The sequence below is a fragment of the Alternaria dauci genome, chromosome 8, assembly GCF_042100115.1.
Source record: "Alternaria dauci strain A2016 chromosome 8, whole genome shotgun sequence".
NCBI lineage: Eukaryota > Fungi > Ascomycota > Dothideomycetes > Pleosporales > Pleosporaceae > Alternaria > Alternaria dauci.
This window is the reverse complement of record NC_091279.1, coordinates 933,638-951,937: the sequence shown is the minus strand read 5'-3', so window position 1 is coordinate 951,937 and position 18,300 is coordinate 933,638. Positions and strand designations below refer to the sequence as shown.

At 50.8% G+C, this 18,300-nt stretch overlaps 7 protein-coding genes across 7 annotated transcripts; 4 read left to right on the top strand and 3 right to left on the bottom strand.

Annotated features, from left to right (window-relative positions):
* Window positions 1–1,409: 1,409 nt before the first annotated feature.
* Window positions 1,410–3,393, top strand: ACET3X_008266 (uncharacterized protein; the record flags this gene model as incomplete). Its single annotated transcript, XM_069454420.1, has 8 exons — window positions 1,410–1,502; window positions 1,553–1,642; window positions 1,715–1,964; window positions 2,010–2,264; window positions 2,320–2,565; window positions 2,626–2,780; window positions 2,831–3,194; window positions 3,254–3,393. The coding sequence occupies 8 exons, from the start codon at window positions 1,410–1,412 to the stop codon at window positions 3,391–3,393; spliced, it is 1,593 nt and encodes a 530-aa protein (XP_069303868.1).
* A 91-nt stretch (window positions 3,394–3,484) lies between these two features.
* Window positions 3,485–4,690, bottom strand: ACET3X_008265 (uncharacterized protein). Its single transcript, XM_069454419.1, has one exon. The coding sequence runs from the start codon at window positions 4,465–4,467 to the stop codon at window positions 3,580–3,582; it is 888 nt and encodes a 295-aa protein (XP_069303867.1). The 5' UTR covers window positions 4,468–4,690; the 3' UTR covers window positions 3,485–3,579.
* A 242-nt stretch (window positions 4,691–4,932) lies between these two features.
* ACET3X_008264 (uncharacterized protein) lies at window positions 4,933–5,877 on the top strand (the record flags this gene model as incomplete). The annotated part of the gene is made up of 1 exon (XM_069454418.1): window positions 4,933–5,877. The coding sequence occupies one exon, from the start codon at window positions 4,933–4,935 to the stop codon at window positions 5,875–5,877; it is 945 nt and encodes a 314-aa protein (XP_069303866.1).
* A 210-nt stretch (window positions 5,878–6,087) lies between these two features.
* Window positions 6,088–7,251, bottom strand: ACET3X_008263 (uncharacterized protein; the record flags this gene model as incomplete). Its single annotated transcript, XM_069454416.1, has 3 exons — window positions 6,088–6,655; window positions 6,716–7,002; window positions 7,102–7,251. The coding sequence occupies 3 exons, from the start codon at window positions 7,249–7,251 to the stop codon at window positions 6,088–6,090; spliced, it is 1,005 nt and encodes a 334-aa protein (XP_069303865.1).
* A 4,672-nt stretch (window positions 7,252–11,923) lies between these two features.
* ACET3X_008262 (uncharacterized protein) lies at window positions 11,924–13,064 on the top strand (the record flags this gene model as incomplete). Its single annotated transcript, XM_069454415.1, has 4 exons — window positions 11,924–11,944; window positions 12,005–12,371; window positions 12,427–12,932; window positions 12,981–13,064. The coding sequence occupies 4 exons, from the start codon at window positions 11,924–11,926 to the stop codon at window positions 13,062–13,064; spliced, it is 978 nt and encodes a 325-aa protein (XP_069303864.1).
* Window positions 13,065–13,970: 906 nt separating this feature from the next.
* On the bottom strand, window positions 13,971–15,392 carry ACET3X_008261 (uncharacterized protein; the record flags this gene model as incomplete). The annotated part of the gene is made up of 8 exons (XM_069454414.1): window positions 13,971–14,472; window positions 14,518–14,621; window positions 14,671–14,830; window positions 14,882–14,904; window positions 14,954–15,024; window positions 15,078–15,114; window positions 15,164–15,189; window positions 15,245–15,392. 8 exons carry the CDS (start codon window positions 15,390–15,392, stop codon window positions 13,971–13,973), a joined length of 1,071 nt encoding a protein of 356 aa, XP_069303863.1.
* A 1,029-nt stretch (window positions 15,393–16,421) lies between these two features.
* ACET3X_008260 (uncharacterized protein) lies at window positions 16,422–18,269 on the top strand. Its single transcript, XM_069454413.1, has 3 exons — window positions 16,422–16,712; window positions 16,762–16,961; window positions 17,023–18,269. Exons 1-3 carry the CDS (start codon window positions 16,465–16,467, stop codon window positions 18,261–18,263), a joined length of 1,689 nt encoding a protein of 562 aa, XP_069303862.1. The 5' UTR covers window positions 16,422–16,464; the 3' UTR covers window positions 18,264–18,269.
* Window positions 18,270–18,300: the final 31 nt, after the last annotated feature.

Below are 18,300 nucleotides of genomic sequence, written 5' to 3'. Positions count from 1 at the left end.
ACAGAGCTACCGTTACCTCCTGGCGGGGGGATCTTCACTCGATAATACCTCATCTCTCCCGCCATGTCCACACGTACCACGCTTTAGGCCAGCTCGTACACGGGAACGACTCTCAATCTCGCCAAATGAGCCGGCTAGTGTGTCTAGTTCGATGACCGTAGCTCAGTGTTAGGCACCGGAAGTCAGTTGTGGTTGGAGGCCTGACAGACCGGGGGTTCTCGGGTCTCGCCGAGGTAGCGCCGAATCGAGCGGAATGTCCCCATCGATAACAGCGCAGATGATGATCGACGAAAGTGACCTTTCCCAACCCACACAGTCGGAAAAGAGAGATCGAACCAGAGGGGCGCCAGATGAAAACAACACCGAGATCTCCGCCCGTCCTGCACATCATAGCAATCCCGCCGCGCAAGCATGCGACTGCCGACAACCAGCAACGCAATACGCACGACTCACGACGGTCCATTAATCACATGTGTGCCACCCGCCACTCTTAGCGTCTGCTAGACAACCGCTTACCCTCCCCCCTTCATGAAAGTCCCGGCAAGCGGCAAAGCAGCCATTGGCGCGAACAAAGATCGCGGCTCCAAGACATCGTTGGGATATTATGCGACTCATTAGAACTTCTTGGAAGTCCCGACAATCGGGTACCTTTCGTTCCTGAGTCCTGTTGTAGCCTTCACCGATGCACCATCGACCCTGGACCCCAGGAAATACTGCATTGGGGTTTCGTAACGGCTAGACTTCTTTGCGAAAGGGATCCGGCACACGTCAAATTACAGCAACCACGGTGTTGTTCTCGCTGGGTTATCCAAGAGTCGAAGCTGTTTCAAAGCAGACAAAACATATGGCATGGGACGGCAGCATGGCATGACAAGTTGTTACCGTCCTATAGGTTGCGCGACTCGCCTTCGCTTTGTGGCTCAGTTGAAGTTACTTAGCTATTGGTAGTGGACCATCCAATGCAGCCCACATCCCGCATCCGACAACCGTGTTAGTGCTGGTGACATGTCCAAGACGGACGGTTCCCAAATGGCGCATATGCGGTCGCATTCCACCGAGGGACAACAGGTTCGAAACAGCTACATCTAGCCTCTCGGCTTGCCTGAGCGAAACGGCAGATTTTTCCGCGCGTAGTGTCTTCCACATCCGCTCAATGTGTCCCCATCTCCGATGGCGAAGGATGCGTTTTGTGTGGCTTACCACGAACTTCATGCGGGATCCTTGCGGGCACCTGCATGACGCGAGCACACCTGCTACGCTCCATCCCCTGCACTAGGTGTAGCCTCCGCGAATTCCTCCACGAGCATGGCAAATATATCTGGAGATCCATCTCCGTCGTCGCCTCTGGGCAAGTGGTTCAGGATTGCTATACCGTCTCAGTTTTCTTGCTTTCAGTTTCTTGACACATCATGGGCTTCATCGAACGGAAGAAGGCTGCTCTTAACGATGTGGTTTCTGCTTCCTTTGTGGGCAGATACTTCCATCTTGACGGGTCAGGACATGTACGTCGTCCTCGGACGTTTAATGTAACACACAACACTGACTGCCAAAGCCAAACGAGATAAAAAATGCAAGGTTCACCACTGAGATACGTGCTGGCCTGACAACCTTCTTCACTATGGCATACATCATCGCTGTCAACGTGAGTAAAATCATATACATATCAATTTACAAGCACATGGTACAGCCGTACTAACAACACTACCCCTTCCAGGCCTCCGTTCTCACAGATTCTGGTGCCACCTGCGTCTGCAACGACCCTATCGATCCAACATGTCTCAACGACGAAGCCTACGCTCTCTGTCTCCTCGAAATCAACCGCGATTTTGTGACTGCTACTGCCGCTATTGCAGCGCTTGGCTCGTTCCTCATGGGCATTCTTGCAAATCTTCCTGTCGCACTTGCACCAGCAATGGGCTTGAATGCATACCTGGCATATCAGATTGTAGGATTTCACGGCACCGGTCCAATCGACTACCGCGTCGCAATGACTGCTGTGTTTGTTGAAGGCTTCATATTCGTCGCACTCTCCCTTGCTGGTATCCGTCAGTGGCTGGCTCGAATCATTCCTGCCAGTATCAAAGTTGCGTGCGGTGCAGGTATTGGCCTCTTTCTCACTTTGATCGGACTTTCATACTCGGCTGGTATTGGTGCCATCACAGGGGCCAGAGCAACGCCCCTTGAACTTGGAGGCTGTCCTTCTGAGTACCTCGACCCGGACACTGGCGCCTGTCTCTCGCACAAAGCAACCAACCCGAGTAAGTGTTCCTGTACGGACTGCAAGTGAGACACATGCTGACTTTGTACACCCAAATCTAGCCATGTGGCTCGGCTTCCTTGTGGGCGGTGTCTTTACAGCTCTGCTCATGACTTACAAAATCCGTGGCTCAATGATCTTTGGTATCGCGCTGGTATCGATCTTCTGTTGGCCCCGGGACACTTCAATCACCTACTTCCCACGCACGACAATTGGCGACAGCCGTTTTGAGTTTTTCAAGAACGTTGTCGGTTTCCATCCGATCAAGCATACGCTATTGGCACAAGACTGGGATCTGTCCAACGTGGGTGGGCAATTTGCTCTAGCTGTCTTCACCATGCTTTACGTTGATATCCTGGATGCCACAGGCACGTTGTACTCCATGGCTCGTTTCTCAGGCGTTGTCGACCCCGATACGGGTGACTTTCCGAGGAGTACTATTGCTTACTCTGCTGATGCTATCGCCATCTCCATTGGCTCCCTGTTTGGATCATCGCCTGTTACTGCTTTCGTTGAGTCTGGTGTAAGTGCTGTATCTTGACATGTTCTATGCCACCGTGCTAACATTCCCAGGCTGGTATCCAAGAAGGCGGTCGTACAGGTCTGACTGCAATCACCACCGGTATCTGCTTCTTCATCTCGCTCTTCTTCGCGCCCATCTTCGCGTCCATCCCACCTTGGGCGACAGGAGGAGCCCTCATCTTAGTCGGATGCATGATGATGCGTGGTGTTTTGGCCATCAACTGGAATTATCCCGGTGATTCCATCCCAGCCTTTGTCACGCTCATGTTCATGCCCTTTTCATACTCAATCGCATATGGACTTATCGCTGGCATCATGTGCTTCGCCATCATAAACACGACGACGTGGGCTCTCGGTGCCATCTCGGGCGGGCGCCTGCTCCCACCAGACTACGACGACAAGGAGTACTGGAGCTGTGAGTCTATCCATATGCTGATGTCTTCCGCATCCCGTGCTAACTAGGCTTTTCTCTAGTCCGTTCAGACTCGCCACGCGCCCAACCTTGGTTCATCCGTGCAATTAAGGGCGAGAAAAGGTTTTGGAGGCCCCAGGCTGCCGACTCGTTTGAGTTGGAATCTACAGAGGCACGCGTTGAAGCCCACACCAAGGCTTAGATGCGCATGGTTATTGTTGTTCACTTGATAGATTACCACTGTCCTGTTTTTAATCTTACGATACGAATGCTTAATTTAGGTTGTGGCTATAGGTTCACCGCCTCACTAGACCGTTTAGATGGAGTTATCAATAGACATTACCAAGTAACATTGGAAACTGTTGCATTCATTCCTGAGCAACCAAATCTACTCATAAAACACCAAGCATCTAACTTCAATACTCTGACGCCCTGGCGCATCTGCGGGCGTGTTCGGATCCGCAAAAGAAGTGTGCGGTGTTCTCACAGCGATGCCCTTCTTGCCCAAGGCCATACCTTCACCAAAGTTATCGTAACACTTGAGCAACAGAACTTCGTCAGGCGTCATATCTTTTTGATAGTAGAACTGGTGCTTGTCGCTTGGTGCCACACACATTGTCTCACCCCTGACTTCATAGCCTTCGGTGGATGTGTAGTTGTTGGGATCGGGGAGAACCTCTTTCCCACGGTCGTCGATGTCCATGGAGTCGGCGCGCTTGGGGTAGAAAAGGTTTGTAGCAACAAAGTCGGAGGGCGATGTTGTTCTCCAGTCAATGACTGCGAGGGGAAAGTCTGAGGCGGGGTTCTCGATGGGCCTCCATACGTTGATCAATTGCCAGCGACCCTTCATCAGTTGTTCGGCTTCATCTGGCGGGAGATGGCGACGAACACGTGCTTCTGCCGCAGATTCCGTCTGATCTACATGCACTTGCTGGACAGGCTGTCGGGGAGAATCCTTGTCCCGTTTTCGTATCGTGTGGTCAAAGATGACGACTTTCTTCACGCCGGGAAGCTTGTCACGTAGTAAAGCCTCGACTTCATCATAGTAGCCTCCTCGTACTGCTGCATCCTCGGCGAAGAGCTTTTCCTTTACGGGATACTGATATACAGCGAAACCTGAGTTGTCGGTGTTGAATTCGTGTTCGCGGCCTCGTAGATTGTGGATGGATCGTTCGTGCCACTTGTACATGAAGTTGGTGCCTGGGCCGTCAACCTTGCCCCATGGTTTTCCGATATAAGAGTCGGTATCGATTTGGGAGACGTTTGCCGTGGTCATCTTGATTGATTGGGCTTCAGACTGGGAGAAGTGGTTGCGCGCGTGGCTTCCTAGGTATGGATCGTGGGGGACTGGTTGAGGTAGGTTTGTAGAGCGGTGAACGAAGGGGGTTCACGATGTTCTAGTACAGGATGCAACTCTCCTGGCTATGCTCATAGGGATGCTTCGGCTGTGATGAAGACGAAAAGGTAAAAACCACTGAATTAGCGGGACTTTATGTATGGTCTTTTTTGCTTAGAAATGAGACATGACGCCTTATTGAAGATTGGCCGCTTTGCTCTGAATATGACTAATCAGCGCGCACTTTGTCATTGACGGTGTAATAGTGGTGAGGAGTGGCGTGCTTTGGGGAGGCGAACATGGTATGCGCACTTTGCTTATACCCGATTGGCTGTGCTGCGGGGTTGGCCTGGAACATGCCTACCGTCCCTCACTCTCGGATGCCTTCTGTCCCACGTCGAAACTATGCCACGATATGCTGTCAGCGACGATGAAGAGCCGCTCGAGGACAAGACGGCAGCCCTCACGCTCAAAAACAAGAAGACGGAGCGCATGAAGCGCAAGAATGCCTCGAGACAGCAGAAACGCGATGCCATTGTGAACATTACCAAGCTGCCGACCGAGCTCATCCTCGAGAGCCTCAAATATCTCCGCCCCCGCGACGTCATCGACTTCAGTCTGGTCAACCGCCGCTTCTACGGCCTCGTTGCAGCCAACGCGAATGTCATTGGCGATGCCATTATCGCACGGCGCTACAGCATCCTCGTCAAATGCCTCCCCACGCCCAGACTGCTCGCCGACGTCGACCCTGCAATACAACCCCTCCTCGTAGACCCCGCGCGTCAGAAGCAACTCAATATACATAATCGCCCGTACCAACACATTCAATCGCCAGATGCACACCAGCTGTGCACCTGTCTGACTTGCATCCTGACGTGGAATAATCTGGGACTAGTTCTCGACTTTGCGCACTGGCAAGACTATCTTGATTCTGGAACCCCACTGCCCATTATACCACGTGGGCAGACACCAGAGTGGAATACGGAGCTGGTAGCCCGCCACGCACGTATCGCTCGCAAAGCCATCGAGAATTCGCTGTGGCACGCCGTCATCCTGCAACGGCACCTCGATTCCACCGTCCGCGCCATCCGGCGGCACTCGAAGAACAGAGGGAACAAACGAGTCCATGTCGACATGACGGCAGATGAGGCTGCCCAAGAAACGGATGCGTTTCTGGCCAAACACGGGCCGCCGAGTTTGGAGTTTCCATATCAGCGAGACGAGTACTATATGCTCGAAGCCTATCTCCCCAACCGATGGTGGAAGAAGCAAGAGGCATATTGGTTCTACACAATCGCTGGGCAGCACGAACGCGATTTAGAACTCGTCCAACGTTTCGCCAAACGCTGACTGCTGTCACAAGTCTCGGTGCGAAGAGCTGAGTATTCGTACATAAAAGCAGTTCGCTAAAGCGCAGGACGAGGAATGAATGAGTTCCAAACAAGACGCCAGACCCAACCATAAGCCCAATGCAATGTGATCTAGCCACTCTGTAGCAAGAGAAGCGCTCATAAGCGAAATCGACTCAACGTCAACGTCTCTCCTCCAGACTGTGCCTCTTTAATTCAGGCGCTCCGGCCCGCCACTAAAGCTATACCCACTCCCAGCGTGACTGACGTGGCTGGGTTGCCGTTCCATACCCATGCCCATGCCGCCCATGCCGCCCAGAGGCCCCACGTTGGCCTCTCTCCTATACTCCTCATAACCACCTGGACTTAGAGCATCCACGCCAGCAGCTATGCTTCCGCTGTCTCTGTATTCGGCGTATGGGGGCACAGGCGCTCTGCCACCACCACCACCACCATAAGCCCCATTTCTATCCTCACCCCAACTCAGCGGCCGGCCAGGGTGTCTGCCTTCATCTGTTTCTGTGCTGTGCAGCAGCGCGTATTCGTCCTCTTCTTGATTGCCACCACGATCTGTACGGCGATCGATGGAATCGGTTGAGTCGCGGCCGTTTGCGGTTTCGATCTCGGTGGACCAAGTTGTGTCTTTGGGGTTGTTGTAGGCCGAGTCGCCCGAGGCGTAGTGTGCATTCTCCTTGGAGGATTGGTAGGGCATGACGCCTTCGCGGAGATACTTGTGGAGGTAGTAGCCGGATACGCCTGTTGTGATGGCGAAGAAGAGGCTACGGGCGGTTAGTAAATGTTGCAACATATTCCACGCACAGACAACCAAGAGTACTCACAACACCATGACACCGACACCTACAGCGGCCTTGCTGACTTTGCACTTGGCCTCGTCTCCGTATAAGAACGTTGTGCAGTTCCGGTCATCATCCGGAATCTTCGCTCTCTTGGCTCCCTCCTTGATGCCTTCAGCGTTCCACATAGCTACCGCAATAAAGGCCGCGAACCAAAGGATAGTGTATAGAGCGTCGACAGCGAGGAAAGCGTAGGCCGAGGCAAAGCGTTGGGCGCGCGACCACATGGGTACCATTGTGAGGTAGATGATGGCGGGTATAGATAGGAAACACTGTAGCCAATCTTCTGTTAGCCTTGTCCATGCTGTCGCGGTAGGCCGGGTTTTGAGACAGCGTCGCACACAAAGCGTAGAGGAAAGGATGCTACTCACCATGGCAAAGAAATATCTAGTAGGCCCTCCAATATCCCCTTCCTTGGTCATGACGGCGATAGTCAGACATGCCGCTATGAAGACGAAGATGGCCTGGAAAACATGTGCCACCACCTTGCACTTTTGGATATATGACTGTGGTATCCGCATATTGTTTGTCTTTGTGTATGTCCAGGTCCCTCAAAGGCCTGGTATGTGTGGAAGGGCGCGGAAAGCCGGGAAAGGTGAGCGTAAACAGACAGCTCACTCAGCCCTGCGAATACGTCAATACGGTGGGCTTGGGTGCCTCCGAGTCTGCTCTCTGCGGTATGCAAAATGCCCACCAACAACAAACAGAAACAGCGTCGTCGTCGTCGAGTCGTGTGCGCAAGGAGACGTCAAAGCTGCCAAAGAATGTCGTAGATTCGTCGAGCAACACGGGAAAGGATGGAGAGTGTTATGTCAGACACCTTTCGAGTCTCAGCCTCACTGCGTGGTGGATCCCGACGCTGTAAACCACCCAGTCGCGTCCCCGCCGCGCAGCCCGCTCTTCGCTTCAGCAGGGTTTGTGCCTAACCCGGCAACCAGACTGCAGCGTCGTTGGTGGTTATTAATAGAGGGTCGAGAACGGGTCGCAACAAACTTAGGCGGTTCAGAGCCTAGGGGAGCGCGTTCCTGGCCGACGGTTGCTGGGTCATGGCCATGACCATGACGTTGGCTCCGAGCCGCCTGAACAGCCATTGTGCGCGCACTGCCACATGCGAACGAAGTTAAGATATCGCTTTCATAACCAAGTACCCTCCAGCATTTCACCTCGATACCTTTGGGCTTTGCGAGGCTTCAGTTGCCGATTCTGCCTTGCCTGGACGGTGTGGCTTGGTGTTTCCTCATTCAGCTCTATAGCACACAGCCTTCGCCCAGCCCTTGCACTACAGCTCGAAAATTACACCACGACAGAATTGCTCACCGGTATCATTTTGGAGAATGGTCTCACTCCCACGTCATCTGCGCATGAATCTCTTTCCATTATTTGTGGTGAGCCAGCATGCTTCATCGCCACACATATCTCGGTGCACACAAACAGCGACACGACACTAGTTGGCATGCTCTTCAATCCAGCTGTCCTTTTCTAGACCGCCGTCAAGTATGTACGCCTGAGCACTCGCAGTACCTCTCCAGTGCCATACCAAGTATGCCACAGCTGCTTTAGCATGTTTGCTACCATTCGTAGCGGCGAAAGTTCCGGGTTGGCCCTGAGTTTAGGAAGCTCCGCGTTCAGCAGCGCAAAGTCTTTAGCCGACTATCGTACTTTCAGCGTGGATATCGGATCACATCAGGACCAAGACGCAAGAAAGGCAGACTTACCGTATTAAAACACATACACTTCAGCCCTCCAACCAGATACACGATTGGCACCTTGATCTCCTTGAGTAGGTACCTCCTGTCATCCTGGAATATCGCAATGTTAAACAACATGATTCTCTTCACTCTCTCATCACGGTGCGCCGTCGACATGGCTTCCAGGCCCCACAACTGTGACCCGCAGTCGTGACTTTGGTCAAATCGACGTTCAGCATATATATGCTATCCTCACCTCTGACTCACGAAGGCATCGCGAGGCAGTTGCATGGTACACTCATACCATACATGGTACGGCTATGACCCATAGACGAAAGTGAGCGACTCAATACTACCGTATCATCATCGCCACCATAGCCCAAGAACCATATATGATAATATATGGCTCAAGAAAGATTAACTTCAAATCGACGTTTTGGTATTTTGTCGCGCTGCCCGCAAACGCCCACTTCAGTGAGTCCGCATGTCCTGTACCTTGGACTGTTGACCAGATTGGAAACCAGAGCCAGTGAGCATGTCTTATATATGGATCAACACAAGTCTCAGTCGATCGCACCATTCTCGTTCTGTCCTATCGATCATACCGAACAAGGATAAAAGTCCCAGAATGACCAATAGTGGATTACGAATACACGCATCGAGGAGAAAACCTGGGGAAGTTAAATGTATGCTGGTGGGAGTAAGAGCCTCGGGTGATAGTTTAGTAAACAATCAAGCCCAGCAAACTGCTCATTAGTTTGCCAATATAGCCGTCAGAACCACAAGCTTCCACAAAAGTTTGACAGTGGTCATGTTCTGTCGAGTGTGAAGAGGGTAAGCGTCAACATGAGTGTTCAAACCAACTTACAATGATCAGGCATAAATCGTTTGATTATGAAAGGCCAACCTAATCAACACAAGACCCTCCCGTAGTGGAGAGTGCATGTCTGCTTACATGTTAAGACGACTTTGAGCTTACGATACTGATATTATCTCTTGTGTCCGTAAGCCGATTTTACCAGTCGGTGGTACTCGTTCTATATTGCCGTGCAGATCTAAACATGATTACACTAGTGTAGTATCCAGGCGTGGGGGGCTCGAGACTTGAATTGCTCTCCGTAATACGGACACCTCCAAGCCATGTTCAAGTATATGGGTTGCAACGGTCTGCGGGCAGACTGCTCCCCAATGACACCGCAGGATATTCAGAAACGTCGCACCAGCATCCATGTAGGGGGCGTCACTCGAGCTGCTGAAACTCTTTTCGATGACTAAACAAAGAATCGGAGAGATCTCCGGAAACGTTTGATTCGAGTACTTTGGTGGAAGCTGAGATGCGATTTGATTTGATTAGTCCGGATGCTGGAGACGCCGTGTTGCCTTAGTAGACTCTTAAAACTGGCTTGAACTAGCGGCGAGAACAACACATGTCGCACAACGAGCAAGCAAACGAACATGTTTGTGTGCGTGTTTGTGTCATGGTTGAACTCATGGAATTCCCTCTGGATGCCTGCAGCCTCTACTGTATACCGTGTAGCCGGTGTACAACCTTGTACTCGACCGATCTTGCATGAATCGCGCTTTGTGTCGTATTCGCGCGATGTTTACGCAGATTGATTGAAGAACTGAATTCATGTCATACGAGATTGCTTATGTTATTGATGACAATAGCATCAAGCGCAGAGTCAAGCGTATTTCGTACTTGGGCATCCACTATCGTTACGCGCGTATGCGTTAGCGAATGAGACAGCCTGAATTCGTTTCCAGATGGTAATTGGCGTTCCTATTAAAGTGGGCCACATAGCTTGGATGTGTGCGTTATGAGTAATCGGATCGGCGCCGTATACTCATACCTGCGGAGAAAGTGGACGTCATCGAGAGAATTTTGCTCTAATGGTAATGCAATCAGTATTTTGTATACATAATCTGCATTCGCAAAAGTCGGTCCCGAAACGCCCAAGTTTCCTGTGGAACTGCGACCAAGACCCAGAAGCAAGAGAGCAAGTGTGGAATATGCGCAATAACATATCCTTTCGCATGGCACCCTGTGTATGAGCTCAGAAAGCCTACAGCTCCATGAACGCAGCAGCGTGGAACTTTGGTCTCATCTGGTGTCAATGTCATCGTGCGTAATTGTCTGCATGTCCTGCTTGACATGGGCATCCATACCGAATGGCCCATGTTGTTGCAGCGTCTGACATTTACTTACCAACCATACTGAACCGTCTCACTCCCAAGGTTTGGCAGGCGTTGCATAGACCGAGTAAAAAAGCCCGGCTTGCACGGTGACTCGTAGAATTTCTCTTGGCAAGTGTTTAGAGGGCGCGACCATGAGCAATGGGCACGTCCTTCAGCCTGATGCCGTATAGACTGTACTGTCAGATGTGCTCCCTCGCATCGCACCGGCATACCCCGCTTCCTACACGGTGGTCTGTTGATCCCACTCGGTGATGGGGAAAAAGCGAATACCGACTGGCCAAAGCATGGGCCACAAATGTTCGGGTTTTTCCCATCACCGAGTGATCCTATCTTGTGACGGGAGTACAGGCGATGCCAGGAAGTTAAACATATGTGCTGAATGACACAAGCGGGCGGGAGTGCGATCAATTCTTCCGACGGTGTGCGTCTTGCGAACAAGCTTGTGATGGCAAATCGCATACTTGGCTCTTTGGCAACTTCATGAAGCGTGGCTACTGATCGTTGTACAGACAGAATACCAACCATGTGACTCTTGAAGCCTTATGGTAAATTTTTATCAAAAATGTAGTAACAGAAAGTCGGAATTGCCGTTGTTCCATCTCTTCAAAATCGGGATTGTTGTTGTTCCATCTCTTGACATTGGGTTTGCCGTTGTTCCATTTCTTATAGGACCGCAAACCAGGTAATCCGTCCAAGGCTGTGGTATTCAATGGGACTAAGAGAGGGCGCCAATCATCTCGGCCACGTCACCGACGGCCCTATCCGCCAGTAGAATCACTTTGATAGGACAACAACAAGGGCATTACAGGAAGCCATGCGGCTGTATGCTTTGCGACGCGGGTTGGAGCAACAGAACGGATCGGGACTGAAAAAGGATAACGAATGCCGTGCGACAGAGCGGAACTAAAACTCTGGTCTTAGCGAGCCTCGGCTCTTCGGCGGGGGCGGAATGCACGTGCTCACCCTTCACGCCATCTGTCTACCGCATCTGCAATGAGTCTGTCTCGCTGTTGAGCAGGAACTATCGATCACATATAGCACAATCACTATATCGCTGTTGAAAGCGGTTGCTCCCAGTCGGCAGCTTACTTGGCGCATTTTGTAATCCTTGGGCGCTGACACCCACGCGTAGCCCCTACTAATCAGATGTCACCCTTGTCAACAGTCTGTTGTTTTGTAATCACAACATGCTAGGGGAAAAAGGCCCAGCTTTTTAAGAAAACGTCATGGGCTGCCCGTCTGCAGGAGGGTTATGTTTCAGAGTTGGTCTGCTTAGCTTCAGTCAAGAATAATAAAGCCACCGGCTATGGCGGTTACAACGGTTCGAGTAGGTTTTTCCTTCCAGTGCACTCTTATCGCGCACGCTTACTGACGTTCTTTTGCAAAGCCACCACATCGCAGCCCTGTCGATATTCAGAGCCGAGGGAAGCCACACATGCCTTCGCAGTTCCGACATAGGATACCTTCTGGGCGCTTTCCTGCCGAAAAGGGCCGATACGTACTTTACATCAACTACACCTGTCCCTGGGCACACCGAGCCGCCATTGTTTTCGCACTGAAGGGGTTGCAAGATGTCTTGGACTTGGTAGAGGTCGATGCACGAGATGCATCGCATGGCTGGTTCTTCTCTGGGCGTAGTGGGCCAGAGAGAGACCCCGTGTATGGTGCGAAGTGGTTAAAAGAGATCTATTTGAGGGCAGACCCAAACTACAACGGCAGAATCACGATTCCTTTGCTTTGGGATACAATGAATGGTAAAAAGGCTCACCCGAGGATTAGCGTGATAGCCTGTAGACTGACAGTGCTCAGGTACCGCTGTCAACAACGATGCCGCCGAGATCCATCGCATGTTGTTCGATGCCTTCGATGCTCTTCTACCCCCAGAACGTCGTGAGATTAACAAAGGAGTGGCTGGTTTCAGACCTGCGCACATCCAAACAGAGATGGAGTCGCTGCTTTCATGGGTACACGACGCTGTTAACAACGGCGTGTATAAAGTTGGTTTTGCAACTTCACAGGCGTCCTACGACGAACATGTCAGCAAGCTTTTCGAGTCGCTTGATCGTCTCGAAGACCATCTCTCGCAGCCTAAGCACTACCCTTACTTTTTCGGGCAATACATTTCCGAGGCCGACATTCGACTATACACAACAATCATTCGCTTCGACGTGGCATACTACCCTTTCTTCAGATGTAACAAGAAAATGATACGTAAAGACTATCCACGTCTCCACGCTTGGTTGAGGCGCCTATACTGGAGCGACGGACCTGAAACAGGAGGTGGCGCTTTCCGGACCACAACCCATTTCGACTTGGTACGAGAAGAACTTCAAACAACGACATGACAGTACTGACTCTTTCAGATCAAGGAGGGGTACTCAGCTGTGAATGCTGGTAACGGCGTAGTACCAATATCTCCAGAGCCTCCGATTATGCCATTGACATGACCGGGTTATTCGTCATATGAACGCCTTTGCTGTCCCGTCTGTCAGGTAATTCAGACCGCCATCTAACTTCGCCTATACGTTTCGGAGTTTGCTTTACAGGAGTCACCAATGCTACATTTTTGGATAAGTTCTGGCGTCTACATACCCAATCTGCTGTAGTATTTAACCATGTTCAATCACTGTTTGCCTATCTGTTACATAATTTCCGTGCCATGTGATCCTTTAGCCGCTTTGAGAGTATTCGGAACTGATCTTCCACATTTACGAAGAAATCTATCAACTCGCCACCTACAACGATCGCCGCTCAGTACTCGGACATAATCTTTCAACCTTCAAACCCTTGATTCTCTTCTCGCCTAATGTGAAGGAGAGTTGCCAACTCGAGTGGATATGTCACATTAGTGAACATCCTCATGCACGTCAGGCATGCGTTTGCCAGATGGGTGATCGTACACGGGAAAATGAATAATAAGAGTGTCAGATGCATTGTCTAGAAATAGATGTCTTCATGCCGGAAAGCGCTGACGAGGTGCAAATAAACTTCCGGAGAATCTGACCATCTTACCCTATATGATGCCTTACAAACCATCAACACATGCGCTATCTTGTCATCGTCAAATCAAACATACTCTAGTTCCCCTTGGTGTTGGTTGCATCGGACATGACGCTCACTTTTGTTGATTTGTCGTGTAATGCAGCCTTCCATGGAATGGCTCCGCAGGGTAGTATGGTTCATCGTTTAAGGTTATCTCTTCGGTATGCTGAGACACCTTCACAATTGATAAGGCAAACCGAGGTCAACTTAGATATGAATAATCTCGTCGGATAAACACTAAATATATGATAAGTGCTAAAGGAATACCTGAATCATAACATCTTTCATATCTTATCCGCGATGGAAGATGACTACTTGTCCGACCCGTCCGACTCTTCACGGACATAAGATGAAATAGTGAATTCCGTTTTCTTTGTTATAGCAGCAATATCTCCCACCATAAACTCCTCGCTCCCACCCTCAAAAGGCCAAGAATCATGCCTGGCCTCATGAACACCACTGCCTAGCGGGACGGAACCTTGCCTCGTGGTGCGTCTCGACTTCAAAGCGTATAGAGACCGCGATCGCGTTGCAGAATTGCCGTTTGAGCTCTTTTGTGTCTTCTCGACAAAGTACTTGAAGAGAGGTGTCAATGTCGGTATTGAGGCGACGATAATTCCCAGATTATTTTCTATAGTCGACCACATGATTAGACTGGCTGAATCGAGATAGTTGGCTAGGTTTCGAATGGTTCGGATGCGTAGGACTTGAATAATCGTGATGAAGGTGCCCAGAGCGAGGAGGCCGAGTAAGGCGAATTTCTTCCGCTTCTGGATGTGGCTTTTGAGGAGGACGGGGAACGGCAGGAACATGCTGTTGGAGTAAGCTTCTACCGACAGTTGCTAGTGATGTACCTACACTATAATATCGAATGAAATCGTCAAAGATGCCATGCTGGTGTAGAAGGGGACGGCTGGCAGACACTGACCCCAGGTGATAGAAGGATCCCATTGTTTCGCGGCCTCGGCCGGGTCAGCAAAGCGCTATGGATCAGAAAGAACTAGGACTTACCGGTTGGCAAAGGTTTGTCTGGACGATCAGAAAGCAAAGATGAAAGAGTATGCATGTGACTATCACAGTGATGGTCGCGCTCCGCGAAGTGCCCTTTGGCATGATTCTTAGATACGTCAACAGTAAACTGAGTTTGAAGCCGAGTATACTAGTTATGTAGCTGTGGGTGTCAGCTAGGTGGATCGATATCGTATCGTATGCCTCGTCTCACAATGGTGCACCCATGTACTGTATCTAGTTTGGTCAGGAACGAGCCTTCTCCACTTGAATTTGTGGTACTTACGAGTCCGAAGTTGTACAGATTCTGGATAGGCATGTCCTCCAGATGTTTTAGTCCAAGGCCCCATTTAGTTTCTGATACCATGAAGTCAGTCGCAGTGTCGCGGCAGCCCGTGCAATCGACGTACGGATGATAGTCACAACAGCGAAGCCGCAGGACGCTATCTGTAAGATTGTCAGTCCCAAAGCTACAGCAAAGAGTATAGCTGCTGACCCAAGTCACGATCAATATCCAGTCGTCTAGCAACGATCGTCAATCATGTATCGAAAGCGTATCCTCTATCACAGTACGTACCAGCCCCAACTGCCTTAATCATGAAGCCACGCACGTAAAAACGAAGGGACAGGGCCGAAAGCGACAAGGCTGTGAAGACAATTGCGATAGCAGTGATATATGGTCCGTCGTTGGCAGCATCATCTGAAGTATTGTAGGTCCAACCCATTGCTCCGACCTATCCGTGGTGATTTTCGCTCGAGTTGTTGTAGAAATTTCGCATTGCCATCGCAAGAATACCATCATTCTTACTAGGCCTTAGAAGCTAATACTTGCGTTGTTCCGAACGTACCCGGCGTATTGGTCGCCAACAAGGTCGAAACCGGTGTAGGGTTAGCATCAACTTTACCCTGTTCATCATGTACTGGCCAGGAAGGGATGCCTTGGTCGAGATAAGAATAAAGTCTCTCGCGAGATGAAACGTGCGAGTGCCCCCAGTATTCTCCGAAGTTATAGCAGGCTAGCAGCTAATGCACATGGTTGCAGAGCAGCTCAAGCATCGGCCTATACGAGACACCACCTTCTCGTCTGAGCTAGACCATTATATCATAGCATATTGGTAACTGCGACGGGAATAGTTTTCGGCACTCTTCGGTGGTATAACCCGTAATTTCAAGGGTCCGGAAATACAAGATGGGACGATTGCAGATTGTCTGGAGAGCCGCCGACCAGCCCTTGCGGTGAAATAGTCCACTCGGCGATGAGGTAAACCGAATGCCGCCCCCTTACATAGCTTAATGTGAGGTGTTCGATTTTATCGCATCACCGAGTGGTCGGTTGCATCGGATGTGTCTCGATAGAGGAAAGCTTGAAAAGATCCCTGTTGGTTAATGCAGGCCCCAATTCCCGATTGTTCGCATCCATGGCAGTTACGCCGTACCACGCCAGCAGAGTAATTCTGAAGAGTTAATGTTCATCTGTTAGCAGTGTGTCCAGATTGACAAAGCGACTGTTCGTATCGACCACCTACAGATCATGTAAGCTTCTGACTTCGTGATTACTTCATGTCGACGAAAAGGATCGAAGGAAATTAGTCGTGGCGGTCGTAGGGTAGTGCACGGTACCGGGACGGTCCATCTCACCGGAGGCTAGATCTGTAGTCCCACAGCTACTCTAACCTTGTTGCCACCATTAAGCGTGCCGCATGCAAGGCGCCTGAATTTCTCTTTATATTAATTCGTATGTCTTACAGGTCAATGTTCTTCAGGTCGCCAGAATTTTCCTCTCCCAGGGCCCTTGTCATGCGTTCTTTCGTCTTCATTCTCGCGCTTCTTAGCGTCGTTTCTGCCACCAAACCAACCTCAAATCAATGCAAGTCGTTCCCGGGAGACAAGTCATGGCCTTCTCAATCAGACTGGAACAGCTTGAACATGACAGTAAGCGGGCGATTGGTGGCTACCGTACCTCTGGGCGCACCCTGTCACGGTTCGACTTTTGACAACGCGACGTGTGAAAGCCTGAAGAGTCAGTGGCAGTACGAGAAGATCCAGTATGTATCAATCGTATGCATTCAAAATGGCATACTTACAGACAGCTAGTTATGAATCGTCCTCATCTGTGATGGCACCTTTCTTCGCCAACCAGAGCTGCGATCCCTTTCAGCCTCGAGACCGCCCATGTGAACTTGGCAACTACGTTCGTTATGCCGTCAATGCCTCTGGACCTGCAGACGTTCAGAAAGCAATCGCATTCGCTGCATCGAAGAATATCCGTCTTGTAATTCGCAACACGGGCCATGGTAAGTGTCTCTGTAAAAACTGTGTGTGAGACATATACTGATTTCGTACGCTTACGTTTAGACTATCTCGGTCGTTCCACCGGCGCGGGCTCACTAGCGGTGTGGACACATCATCTAAAGGACATTACCCATGTCCCGGCATACAACGGCTCAGGGTACAAGGGCCCAGCTTTCAAGATTGGTGCCGGTGTTCAAGGATTTGAGCTCATGGCTGCTTCCCGTGACCAGGGCCTGGTTGTGGTTGGAGGCGAGTGCCCTACAGTCGGAGTCGCTGGCGGTTACACACAGGGTGGCGGGCACTCGGCCATTAGTACCAGGTTTGGTCTTGCTGCGGACAACGTCCTAAACTGGGAAGTCGTAACTGCTAGCGGAAAGCTTGTTAATGCGAGCCCTAAGGAAAATGCCGATCTGTACTGGGCTCTCAACGGCGGGGGTGGCAGCACGTACGGTGTCGTGGTTGGTATGACTGTCAAGGCCCACAAGGAGGCTGTTTTCGGTGGTGCTTCGCTATCGTTTTTCACAACGGACAATGCTCAGGATGTGTTTTACGACGCTATCCAAGCATTTCACGAGGAGTTGCCAGCCATGGTAGATGCCGGAGCAATGGTCGTCCATTACTTCACATCCTCCTTCTTCATGATCTCCCCACTAAACGCCTACAACAAGACGGAGGTCGAGGTCAAGGCCATGCTCGCGCCTTTCGTTGCTAGGCTGGACTCCAAAGGCGTCAAGTATACTGTTGAGTACAGTGAGTTCGACACGTACTATGAGCACTACGACAAATATTTTGGCCCTCTTCCTCTCGGCAACATCCAAGTAGGTATCGCCCAGTACGGTACCCGATTGATTCCGCGGAGCGTCGTCGGCAACATCACCGAGACCTGGAAGGCTGTCGTGGAAAAGGGAGTGACTTGGATCGGAGTCGGGACAGATGTAAAGTCTTTTGGCTCGCAGAAGACGACTTCAGTCCACCCAGCCTGGCGCAAGGCAATCGTACATGCGACATTGACACTTCCGTGGAACTTTACAGCTCCGTGGTCGGAAGCGTTTGCAGTCCAGGACAAGATGACAAACGAAATCGTTCCTCTTGTCGAGGCTGCGACACCGGGTAGTGGGTCATATGTGAACGAGGCTGACTTTCGTCAACCAAACTTTGCTGATACATTCTGGGGAGAGAACTACGGCAATTTGTTGAAGATCAAGAAGAAATGGGATCCCTCTGGTCTGTTCTACGCTACGGTTGGTGTCGGTAGCGAGGCTTGGACTGTTCAGACCGACGGTCGGATGTGCCGCGCCGGATAGATAGGGTCCTATTCAGCGTCAGTATCAAACTTTGCAC